The 13,452-nt window shown below is 43.6% G+C and overlaps 1 protein-coding gene across 1 annotated transcript in view; it reads left to right on the top strand.

Moving 5' to 3' along the window:
* The first annotated feature begins 1,137 nt into the window (after positions 1–1,137).
* LOC125299227 (runt-related transcription factor 3-like) overlaps positions 1,138–13,452 on the top strand; it is a 24,760-nt gene continuing 12,445 nt past the window's right edge. The window contains exons 1-3 of the mRNA XM_048250417.1: positions 1,138–1,508; positions 2,482–2,638; positions 6,012–6,116. Coding sequence (XP_048106374.1) covers positions 1,230–1,508; positions 2,482–2,638; positions 6,012–6,116 — 541 coding nt within the window. The 5' untranslated portion in view covers positions 1,138–1,229. The remainder of the gene's footprint in view (positions 1,509–2,481; positions 2,639–6,011; positions 6,117–13,452) is intronic.

The following is a 13,452-nucleotide window of genomic DNA, read 5'->3' on the forward strand; positions in this document are numbered from 1 at the left end:
CATGCTAGCTGCAGCAGACATGAATTCAGAGGAAACTGAACTGGCCTTTTGAAGCATAAAATGGATCTTCTTTTGAGGAGCTGAAGCACTGAAACTTTCTTTTCCCTATGGGGGGCAAGTTAACAGATCTCAAGAGTTCCCATGGGTGTGATGCTGATGCCAATATATTTCAGCATTTTAGGGAAAGAGAAATGGCAGTTTTGAGTTGATCTTTGAAAAAAAGAAAAACATGATTGTGTTACTGCCTCAGTGAATTTTATTGAATTTAAGACGTTACATGTAGTGCAAAGATAGACCTGATTAGGTCACAAAGACCCACCTGTTGCATCAGAAATGAAAGTGTGTTTGTGACTATTTATACTTGATATAGCATAAGAAGAATCAGACATTAGACAAATTGCAGAAAAAGTTTATGGAAAATTATCATACAGATATGTATATATTTTTCACTGAACAAAGTTAATGTAGCCTACACTAAAGATAGGCTATCACGTGCCCAACTCGCATCAGCATAATGACTGCCCGGTGCTATATAAACCACAAAAAGGACCAACACGAGAAATCCTCGCCTTCAAAGGCTAACCACATTTGGGGCAACAAACAGTTTGCCGTCTGCGCTTGTTTCGTCCAACTGACCGCAATCTTTTGAATTTCACGAACCTCTAACCTCAAACTGCAAGCCCCTGTCTTTTTTTACAAGCAGGACATTCAGTCAGAGATAACTTTACACAGTTGCGATTCTCTACTACAGAGAATACGCAACAAAGTGTTAATTTATGTTTTTATTTTCTGATTTTAAATGGTAGAGATGGATTAGGCTAGATTAAGTCATAGGTGATTTTTGCGTTCATCTAGTGAAATATTAACGTTATTCATCTGCACTCCATGGACTGTCTAAATACATACATCGTCTCCTATTTTCATATTATTAAATGTAACAGACGATATTTTGAAAACGAGCTGCTATTCTACTTTTAAGAAGCATGGTACAGAGACTTCTTTACTTTATAATACGTTCAGGGAGAGTCAGCTAAAGTCCCTTGGACTGGGCGCTGTAGCCCCGCTTCGACACTCCTGCCACTTCCGAGTCCTATTTCAAACTGGCAAGAGAGTTTAGAAGCGCGGCACCCTCGGCAAGAGAGGAGTCACTGACAAACGCTCTGGAGAAAAGTTTTGACTTGAACATTTTCCTCCGGATCGCCTACCTTTTGTTAATCTAGAGCGTTGTGATGCGTATTCCCGTAGATCCCAGCGCAAGTCGGAGGTTCAGTCCCCCGTCTAGTAGCCTTCAGCCCGTGCCGGTGAAAATGAACGATGTGAACACCACTACCACCACGGGACAGCAAGACGCGACCGTGCCCAGGCTGCGCCCGCAAGAGAACCGTTCCATGGCCGAAATCATCGCAGATCACCCTGCCGAACTTGTTCGGACGGACAGTCCAAATTTTCTTTGTTCTGTTCTGCCTTCTCATTGGAGGTGCAACAAAACACTTCCCGTGGCGTTCAAGGTAAGTCGCCTTTTTTTCTAACCAGCTACTGATTATTTTAATGACATTGATTTCAATGACGTTATATTAAGTGTTAATATATAATTCAAGCTATTATAAACACATTAATGCATTGGCCTACGACTTTTGTACCAGTAGTTGGTTAGCCTACTCTTCTGTTCTGTTCTTACCTGAAGTCGGCTGCGCTGAAGCGCTGTTTGAAACTGAAACTTGGAAGGTGCGCGCACCATATCAGCCTGCTATGCGTACCTATTGTGTTCAGTCTGCCCTGTCTCCATAATTTATTTACCTGTGCCAACTTTTAAATATTTTGAGTGGACGCTGCATTTGAAACTCCTCTCCACGGTATATAAAACGCTGTGGGGATAGGGACATTTTATTCTAAAAGCGGGTTAACGCCTAACAGACTGTGTCTACATGTAATATTCAAATAGCTGAACATAGCACAGAAGAGGTAAGGATAACTATCCCAGCGTACTAATGGCATGAATGTGTCGGTCTATCCTCCGAGATATAACTCATGACCTAAACAAAAGCTTTCCGTTGATCTGTCTTCCCTCAAGGATGTTGGTACATGGCTACAGTCACCACAAACAGTGAAACTATCTGTATCTCGTAAATAACTTTATTATATAGTTTATATACTATTTTCAATTATTAGGCTGCTTTGTCATGGATAATTTCGCCTCTGATGATATATGTATTTTTTAAATATTTTTGAACATATTTATGCACTGTTTTTAATATTTGCATTTTGAAGGTTAAGCATTACATTTACATTGCACATTTATCATTTTTTAAAATCTGCTATTAGTTTGGCAGTAAAAATATTAAGCATGGACTATGAATAAAAAAAATACATCTACATTTTCTAATAATGAGTTGCTGAGGTCCACACAGGATGATCTGACAAATGTTCTGTAATGCACCAAACAGTATAGAATGACATAATAATTGACCCATTCACTGCCAGGTTGTTGCACTAGGGGAAGTAGCTGACGGGACCACGGTCACAGTGATGGCTGGCAACGACGAGAACTACTCGGCCGAGCTGAGGAACGCTTCTGGAGTTATGAAGAATCAGGTTGCCCGCTTCAACGACCTCCGTTTTGTGGGAAGGAGTGGAAGAGGTCAGTCCAATGCACCAAAAAATGTACAATGTACAAACAGGGTTCAACGCCATATTTGACATCAGCCCTTCCTCATCCCAACTGGCTCCATAAAGGCCCCAAATAGGTCTCAAAGTCTGTGAAGGCATTTTCTTCACAAAAACAAACTAGTAAGAACACCAATTAAAATATACCATTTGTCAGTGCAGTAGCCTTAACAAATTAACAAAATAAAATCTGAGATAAATTATGTCAGAAAAGCAAGATTAAGAGGTAACTTAATTATAAATTAAATGGAAAAAAAGAAGACTAGAATAACCAGTCTGAGATGAGCTCACAGTTTGAGATTGACAACCAGTCCACTGTGTCATGTTGCATCATGCTCAAAGGCAACACTTCCACTCAATGTGTCTCCAGCCCTGTCAATCTAACTAAATCCTGTTTATCATCTCTCATGACATTATCGTTCATCTATTGTTCAATCTGTATTGGTCAATCAGGATTTCCTTGCTGGTACATATTGTGTAAGAGATCACAAATTGCAACATAATATAACATAATATAAACAATTATGTTTGACCAACATGGAATTCAATGCCACGCTGGCCCCGCTCTTAAATCACTGCCCACACCAGTGAAGTTTAAACAAGTATGAAATGTGCTGCATTTTGGCTGTGTAGGACATCTGACTCATTGGTGCCTGTCCTGTGCTGTTGATTCAGATAGCGTTCACAGGAAGTGATGAAACAAGATGTCACAGCCTAGGTTGGAAAGCATAGTCAGCAACATCCTCACAAAATTGTGGCATGTCTAACTGGCTCAGTCTGTTTCAGTCAGCAATCAATCTATCACCCTGACTGGATCATTGCATAGTTTCAGTAACAAAGTCTTGGTGTAAAATATTTGTGCCAAAGGTGTTTTAGGAGCCATGCTTGGCACACATTTTCTGTTGAAGAGGGTGCATGGAAAACCTAGTGTGGTGTTCAGCAGCACTTTTGAACTGTAAAACAAACTTTATTTCAGTACGTTCTAAGCGTTATTGGATTCATACTCTATATCTGCACTAGAACATGTCTGTGAATTTACCTCAGTGAAGTTGCATCAGACCAACGTCATCAGACAGAAATGGTTACAAAGATGAATATATGAATGAAGCGTATAATCAAACATGGCACATGAACACAGCAAGATTCACAATTAAGCACAACAAAGTTCACTTTTCAGTCTAGAAGTGCTGCTGCATTCACGTGCCATGGGTCATGCAAGGTGACTCTACGAGGTGCCATTTGTTTTTATGTACTGATGAAGGCTTGGAGACAGCATAGGGAGCATTCCCTGAATTACTCCCTGTGTGTTTGCCCAGACGGCAGATCAGTTACGAGCCTGTCTCACTTACCACATCACAGGCACACAAACAGGGACAGTGCATGCAGAGGAACAGGTTCATTTTACTTGTCTAATGAGATAGAAGGAGAAGTAGTGATGGTGGTGGTGGTGACGGTAGGGGTTACATCAGCATGGACTAAAGGTTTCAAGGTGTAAAGGCAGAACAACTAATCTGATAGAGAACAAAACATGAGGAAGCATGGAGAAATGTTTTTCTCTGTTTCAAAAGATCTGTTTCATAAATAATCCCATGTACAGTAGTCGTGTGCACCAACACTGCTCACTGTGACACCTATCTATCTATCTATCTATCTATCTATCTATCTATCTATCTATCTATCTATCTATCTATCTCTTTGAAGTAGATCTATCCAAAGCAGTATGGTGGGTATAGTATAGCCTACACACCATGACATAGGATGGTTTCCCCCCACAGTACAAATTGACATTTAGCCATTGCAGTGTTCACATTAGCCTTGAGATGACCTGTAATGCGAAAACAAATAGAGCGTGTGAACTTTGAAGACGTTTCTGCAACTCTCCCTTGAGCAGTTAAATGGGAAAAAAGGGGGCCCACAGATGAAATAGAACATAGGGCACAAAGCTGTTTCAGTTTCCTTTTGTCTATCTGAGAGTGTGTAGGCCTGTCTCTCCACAGGGGGAAGTGAGATGAGTGTAGGCGTAGTTTTTAGAAACGTATAGCCTGAAATGAGTAAGGTGATAACGAAAGCTATTTCGAACAAGAGACCTCCTCAGAGGTTTCCGTTCGATAGACCGACCCACGGGGAGTGGAGTGGGGGAGACCTCAACACGATAGAGAAGCGGCCGGCGATGACAGTGTCCATGTTCTATCTGAGAGGTTGCAGATGTTGTTGATGTTGTGATGTGATGTTTTCTGTGACAAATATCCAAATGTTTTTGATATTCTGTTTTCTGTTTTTATGGAGAATCCTGACATATTATGGAAATATATGACTAGGCCACAAACAAACAAAATAGTTGTTTGATAAATTAGGTATTTATTGCTTAAGATTAATTCAAAGTATTAAATGAAAGAGTATTTATGAATAGGCTTTTGAAAGGATAAGTAATTGGCACAGTACCAGGACAGAGATTGAAATCAAACCCCAATGTACTGTAGGCTGTTGTGTAAATGAGACTGGGGCAAATGAGGCCAATTTAACTTCTGAGTTTCAGTAAGATCATGTGGTAAGCACCTAACACTGATATCGGCTCAGTCAGTCACTAGTCAATTAAAGAGTATCCAACAGCTAACGAGAACCTTCAAATAAAGACACATTTGAGTGATAAGCTGTCTGTCTTTGGTAAAGCCCGACAGTGTGTGGCACGGAGGCTTACAGTAGAAACAGACTGCCAGCTGTTGCTATAGCATTCCTCCCACCACTTCCTGTCTCTATGAGTGGCCAATCACAGATGTGACCCAAGCCCCATCAGGCTCCCATATTAATCCCCTGCATTCCGGCGCAAAGCCTGAGGAGACAGCTTACAACCGTCTGGGATCGTCGTTAAGGAGCTGCAAATGGCCTGATGAACCAAAGTTATGACTTTAAACCACCGTGGTGCTGGCCTGGGCTGGGCTGGGTTGGGCTGAGCTGTGCAGATACCTGCTCCCCTTTACTGAGCTCATTCATTGAGTATTTCTAAAGAATTTATTTTCCTTTTCTTGTATGGGAGGAATTGACACAAGGACATAAATAAATATATTGAATAAATGAATATTTTACTACAGGATAGCACAACAACAACAACAACACATTACACTTATGTAGTGCTTTATCTGGATACCCAAACTGGTTTACAATGAAAGTTAGACATGTGAAAGACAGGCCCTTAAGTGTGGAAGTTAGTTGTAGGGTCACACATTAACCCTGTGTGCCATTTGCTAAAAAGTTGTGTATAGATGATTGATTTGTGTGTATGTGTCTGTGTGTGCATGTGTGCGTGTGTGTTTGTGCGTCTCTTCTTTTGCATGTGTGTGTGTCCACAGGCAAGAGCTTCACCCTGACAATTACAGTATTCACCAACCCGCCACAAGTAGCGACTTACCACCGAGCCATCAAAGTCACTGTGGACGGCCCGCGAGAGCCAAGACGTGAGTAACTATTTCTGAACTCATCATATAATCAGACCGCAGGGCTCTGGTCAGTTCGGCAATAGCTTCGGGTCAGTGCGGTAACGGCGTTGTCATTTCAGTCGGATCATGGTATGGGTTTATGGGCAGAGACGTTGTAGAGGGTTGTTGTAGAGCGGCCAGCGATGCTGTGACGTAGTTAGGCCGCAGACCTCAACTGGTTGTTCTGTAAAGTCACTGAGGTGACAAGATTTGAAGAGCTTTTTTTAGCATACGTAGGTTTATCTGGCTCTTTGAAATACACTGGTGAAGCAACAATGAGACATTGCCTGAGAATTTGCTGGCTGTTAAATATCTGTGTGTGTGTGTGTGTGTGTGTGTGTGTGTGTGTGTGTGTGTGTGTGTGTGTGTGTGTGTGTGTGTGTGTGTGTGTGTGTTGTTGCTATATGCAGTATAAATATTTGCATGTGGTTTGTTGTCTTAAACTCGTAAGAATGGCTCCTGGAAAATATTTTGCGAACCCTCCGACATAAAGTAGCAGTCTGTGCTCATCTATCGAACATCTGGATGGCTTTGACAGCAGACGCGGCCCTGTTGTTCTAGATTAACTTAACTAGAGGTCCCATACTGGAGCAGTTTCTTCAGAGGCTCCAAATGGGTAGCATTGTGCTAGCATCAGCCTCTTTTAATGGCTCGTATAAAACACTCGGAGGACAAGAGGGTGGGGGGAAGCCTTCTCCCTCGCCATATCCGTCAGTGCCAACTGGTCTGGCAAGCAGCTGTTTGACTTTTATTCATAAAAATATATTCCCGTTTTTGGCACAGAAATCAACCCTATCACATCACTAACAAGCTTATTTTCTGTCTCTCTCTTTCCCTCTCACTCTCTCTCTCTCTCTCTCACTCTCTCTCTCTCTAAAGTTGCCTTTCAATGAACACACTCACACACACATATGGCTGTGATACGGAGACACTTTGACACAATGGGCCCTTTGGTTTATTGTATTCAAATGCCCCCTAGCAGTGACGGCTCCACCGTCTTTGATCTGAGCTTGACTTCCTGTGTTTCCGCCCCAAGTTGAAGCGTGGGTTGGGAATGACTAACAGACAGATACCTTCCATGCAGCTCAGTCATAGTAATAGCAAACAGGAGTTTTGGGGGGATTTTTTTTATGCTGTTGGCGCCATATTGTTTTGTACTGGGCAGACTGTTCATGTTCACAAGAGCTATGCCAGTCTCTAAGCCTGACATAACCAGAAGCAGCCACTAGTGTTTTACTGTGCGCTTTGTGTGATATTAGAGTTCGGGAGCTGTAGCTTTGCTTGGTTAGGCAGCCAGTCTCCTCCATTTCCTGATTGGACATTTTCAGGGTTATTGCCATCATTCATCAATGCACTTGCAGATATACGGAGACGTGTAGAACCATCAGCAGACATTACCTCTTTCGCGGGACACAGCTTGAGTATGTGTGAAGGGAACTTGGAGTAGAGTAGCATTCGCTTTGTGGCAATGAGAGAGAACAGAAAAAGAAAAAAAAAACTCTGGACGTGAGAATATGTCTGTCGGTACCTGCAGGACTAGTGTTAATGATGATCATTTTCACATTTTCACAACACGCACACACACACACACACACACACACACACACACACACACACACACACACACACACACGCGCACAGTCATACTTTTAAAATCGCATATTTAAGAGGACATTGAGCTAGCAAAACACAGGAACCCCTTTAAATAATGTCACATGTCCGGCTTAGGAGAGAGCTTGCTGGAATGTGCCGATATTATCTGGCCACACTTCATTAACAAATCCTGGTCATTAAACTGCCATTTGGTGTTAATGACGCTAATTAAGGAGGAGGCCCTCCGACATATACAACCCAGGGTGGGGGAATATTGTCAAGTTAAACACTATGGGTGTGAAAAACACCAACCATCATTTTCCTATCTGTACCTCCAGCTAAGCTAAGCATGCACTAATAGCACAACTAACACATTGACAGGGTCACAGCTAACACAGTAATAGGGTCGGTTTCCTGAATTGTCCTGTTTATGAATGTGTGTGTGTGTGTGTGTGTGTGTGTGTGTGTGTGTGTGTGTGTGTGTGTGTGTGTGTGTGTGTGACACACGCCATGGTTTGTTCTTTTTTGAATACTGGATTTCTGGCAATTTCTCTCAGTCTCTCTCTCTCTCTAAAGTTGCCTTTCAATGAACACACTCACACACACATATGGCTGCAGGATACGGGAGACATTCTTTGACACAATGGGCCCTTTGGTTTATTGTATTCAAATGCCCCTAGCAGTGATTTGGCTCCACCGTCTTTGATCTGAGCTTGACTTCCTGTGTTTCCGCCCCAAGTTGAAGCGTGGGTTGGGAATGACTAACAGACAGATACCTTCCATGCAGCTCAGTCATAGTAATAGCAAACAGGAGTTTTGGGGGATTTTTTTTATGCTGTTGGCCATATTGTTTTGTACTGGGCAGACTGTTCATGTTCATTAAGAGCTATGCCAGTCTCTAAGCCTGACATAACCAGAAGCAGCCACTAGTGTTTTACTGTGCTTTGTGTGATATTAGAGTTCGAGCTGTAGCTTTGCTTGGTTAGGCAGCCAGTCTCCATTTCCTGATTGGACATTTTCAGGGTTATTGCCATCATTCATCAATGCACTTGCAGATATACGGAGACGTGTAGAACCATCAGCAGACATTACCTCTTTCGCGGGACACAGCTTGAGTATGTGTGAAGGGAACTTGGAGTAGAGTAGCATTCGCTTTGTGGCAATGAGAGAGAACAGAAAAAGAAAAAAAAAACTCTGGACGTGAGAATATGTCTGTCGGTACCTGCAGGACTAGTGTTAATGATGATCATTTTCACATTTTCACAACACGCACACACACACACACACACACACACACACACACACACACACACACACACACACACGCGCACAGTCATACTTTTAAAATCGCATATTTAAGAGGACATTGAGCTAGCAAAACACAGGAACCCCTTTAAATAATGTCACATGTCCGGCTTAGGAGAGAGCTTGCTGGAATGTGCCGATATTATCTGGCCACACTTCATTAACAAATCCTGGTCATTAAACTGCCATTTGGTGTTAATGACGCTTAATTAAGGAGGAGGCCCCTCCGACATATACAACCCAGGGTGGGGAATATTGTCAAGTTAAACACTATGGGTGTGAAAAACACCAACCATCATTTTCCTATCTGTACCTCCAGCTAAGCTAAGCATGCACTAATAGCACAACTAACACATTGACAGGGTCACAGCTAACACAGTAATAGGGTCGGTTTCCTGAATTGTCCTGTTTATGAATGTGTGTGTGTGTGTGTGTGTGTGTGTGTGTGTGTGTGTGTGTGTGTGTGTGTGTGTGTGTGTGTGACACACGCTATGGTTTGTTCTTTGAATACTGGATTTCTGGCAATTTCTCTCAGTCGGTCTCTCTCTCTCTCTCTCTCTCTTCTGGGTGCTGGCCGGCAAGTGGAGCGACCAGCGCCGCAGGAAGTGTGTTATTAATGTTTGTGTATTTAATAGCTCCTGATGGTTGCCATATGAATCGGAGAGGACACAAGTGGCCCCACGCGCGTCCACCAAACATGTTCGCTATTTCTAAATAATGAAGAAGAGAAGTGTGGGAGGAGTGTGGGGAGGGGCGGGGCGGTGACAAAGGAGGTGTTGAAATTCGGGTGCTGGGAGTAAGCGAAACATCTGCAGGCAAGTGGCCCGAAAGTGGTGACAGTTTTTATACATGGCCTGGTCCACACACTGGTCTCCCTCTACTCTCAGCCGATTGGCTGATAAGTGCTATTAGATTCTTCTGTTTTCATTCATTCATTTACTTATTTATTTATTTATGTATGTATGTATTTATTTATTGGTAATGTTTCCTGAATGTTCCTGTATGTTACGGTTATGTTGTGGCATGTGTTACAGCCAGAGGGAGAGGCCGTTGTATGGTTTTGTTTTGAGTTTCTTTCTCCCTTTTTCCTCTCGGCAAGTCCTTTCATTTCTGTGATTAGCGATGAGGTCAGCTCCTGTGGTTTGCATTGTGCTTAATGAGATGACAGCTTTGCCTAACCCTGCGGTTTGCTACTGTGTGTGTGCATACATGCAGCATGCATGTGTATGCCTGTGTGAGCATGTGTGTGCATGTCTGAATGCCTCTGTGTGTGTGTGTGTGTGTGTGTGTGTGTGTGTCTGTGTGATTGTGATGTTATTGTGTGTGTATGTGCATGTATGCACAGGTGTGAACATAGCCGGCCGTGTGTGTGTGTGTATGTATTTGTGTGTGTGTCGACATGGCCATATGTGTGTGTGTGTTTGTGTGTGTGTGTGTGTGTGTGTGTGTGTGTGTGTGTGTGTGTGTGTAGGTGGGTGGGTGTGTCTGTTTGTGTGTCTGTGGACATGACCGTGTGTATGTATGTGTGTGTGTGTGTGTGTGTGTGTGTGTGTGTGTGTGTGTGTGGCCAGTTACCCATGCCACTCTTTTTCTTTTTTTTTTTGCGGCGCAGACCCTAATAACGCTCATTAAAAGTCATTTGGGCTAATAGACCGGGCGGGGTCAGCTGAACCAACACACTTGTGCAGTGACGGCGGGTGATTAGGCGTTCAATGCAGGACTGTCATCCGCCACTTCACTATTTATTCACTCACTCAATGGTTCAATTGGCGCAGACAAATCTCACGTTGCACAAGGCGCACTCAGAGCGGATCTGTGGAAAATCAACAGCGAGAAAGGGAAGGAAAGGAGGGGGTGGGGGGGGAGGTCGGGGGCAGACTTAATTCGTGGATGTTGTTGTTAACTTTAACAGTTTTTTCTATTCATGTCATTGCGGTGATTGCTGCGCTAATAGATGTTGATTTAAAGGCATAGTTTTGCTGTTTGCTTCTGTGCTGTAGCATGTGAGGAGACAATTGACATACGCTTTTGTGTCAGTTTCAGCAGAGAGTTTGGAATGGATGCCAATCAGGGTTTTTTCAGTTTTTTTTTTTTTTTCTCTGGCACTCACCATGATTTCTTCCATTCTGTTTCTATCATATCACAAAGCACAGTTGCATAAGTGCTCTCGGGGAACCAAAAAGAAAAGAGAGCTAGGAAAGACAGCGATTTCAATTTTAATTCTGACCCGTTTATCAAAAAGGAAAAAAGCTAAATATTCAGCTTTTCCAAACCCTACGAAAACTGAGGTGCCTTTGGTTCCTACACACTCACACAAATGCTCTTTGCCCTTTCAATATGATATGTAGTATTTATATAAATAAGCAGAAAGAAATGCAGAAACGTTCCAGAATAACCCACGGGCCAATCGGTGGAGCCGCTCGGTCGCTCAGGGTTCCGTGAAGGAAGGCCTCCTGGTGCCAGGAATAAAAAGCAGCAGCCGTCGCCGCCGCCACAGGGCACGGAGGCAGCCAAGAGCAGCCCCATCTGGCCCAAATCTGGCCCGCATTAGGCTCAGGTCCCGGTTCTGGTTCTGAATGAGCAGCTATGTGTGGGGTGGCTGGCGGGCTTTGCGCATTTGGATCCCGAGCCTGATCCATGGCCTTACTTCCATGCTGGGACAGCCCCGGGAAAAAAACACACCGCGCTGCCAGTGAGACGGCTTCGACACGATCAGGGAGGTGACGGAGAAGTGTGTCTGTGGTCTCAGAAAAGGGCCTGTATTGTGTGTGTGTGTGTGTGTGGGGTGTGTGTGAGGGTGTGTATATGAGAGAGAGAGAAAGTGAGAGAGTGTGTGTGTGTGAGAGAGAGAGAGAGAGAGAGAGAGAGAGAGAGAGAGAGAGGTGTGTATGTCTGTGTGTGTGTGTGTGTGTGTGTGTGAGAGAGAGAGAGTGTGTGTGTGTGTGTGTGTGTGTGTGTGTGTGTGTGTGTGTGTGTGAGAGAGAGAGAGAGAGAAGAGAGAGTGTGTGTGTGTGTGTGTGTGTGTGTGTATGAGAGAGAGAGAGAGTGTGTGTGTGTGTGTGTGAGAGAGAGAGAGAGAGAGAGGGGAGAGAGAGAGAGAGAGTGTGTACCCTTTCCCGGCCTGGCTAGCTTCCTAAACACTGAAACGCACAGACCACACAGATGCCTGGCAGCCCTCCACAGTACTCTGGCTCTCATTCCCGCTGCTCTGTCTCTGTCTCTGTCTCTCTCTCTCTCTCTCTCTCTCTCTCTCTCACTCGCTCGCTCTCTCCCTCCCTCTCTCTCTGTATCTTTCTCTCACTCGCTCCATCTCTTTCCCTTCCCCACTTTCCGGCTCCTTCTCTCCACTTACACTGGCTTCTGATGAAGAAGGCCGTCTGGCTGTCACCCATGTCTTTTTCTCGCGCTCAGTTTGTCATTCAATATCACCTTTTTAACTCTTCCCTGCACTGCAGGAGAGCCAAAAAAAAAGCTTTAAAAAAAAAGCTTTATTGGCATGACAAATGCTCCTATTTGTATTGCACAAGTAGACAGTTATGGAGTAATGAATATTTCTATAAAATGTGTGTGTGTGTGTGTGTGTGTGTGTGTTTATGTGTATGTGTGGGTGGGGGTATGTGTATTGTGTGTGTAAGGGGATAAGGTCGGTGTGTAGAGATGTGTGTTTGTCTGTATGCATAGGATTTTCAATGACTCATATCACGCATCATAAACAAAGTGAGTTCCTCAGAACCCTTATCCTTGAAGCGTGTTTAAGACACTTTAAATGGAGAGCTAACAAGTAAACAAAAGAAAACCTGATACTGTGAGAGCACTTGTTGCTAAACAGGGATGAGAAGGAATAAAGAAGTCAAAAGTGAGAAGAAGAGTGTTTTTTGCCATGTATGTGAATAATCCATCAAGCCTGATTTCGTATCACCTCTGGCAGCAAAGAGACTCCAGACACGAGATGTTATCTCAAGGCAGCTGTCATTACATTAATTACATCAGTTTAATTAGAGAGCAACACCCTGCTTTCTCAGCCGTCTAGTCATGGCTAGGATTGCTTTAGGTCTATGTGGTAACGACTTAAGATGCTATCTCTCACTTAGCCGTAATGACTTAGTTCTTCCTAGTCATGATTGGGCTCCTATCTGCTTATCCTATCCGGTACTGCTACTGGTAATGACTGATTCAGATCCTTTTTGGGCCTTCCTAACATCTGGTGCAAATGTCCAAGGCGCTTCCGCCCTGTAAGAAGCATGAGCGGGAAGTGGAGGCTAATCAGAAAAAAAATTCAGCAACGATGGGACATCAACAGTGATGGGAATTTTTTTAGGGAGTGGAGAGATTTTAGGGGGGGGACAGGGGGGACAGGGGGACGGGGTTCATTCCCCTCCAGTTGTGATATCAGCTAGTTTTCTGACCCATGTAAATG

Source organism: Alosa alosa, chromosome 8 (genome assembly GCF_017589495.1).
Source record: "Alosa alosa isolate M-15738 ecotype Scorff River chromosome 8, AALO_Geno_1.1, whole genome shotgun sequence".
NCBI lineage: Eukaryota > Metazoa > Chordata > Actinopteri > Clupeiformes > Clupeidae > Alosa > Alosa alosa.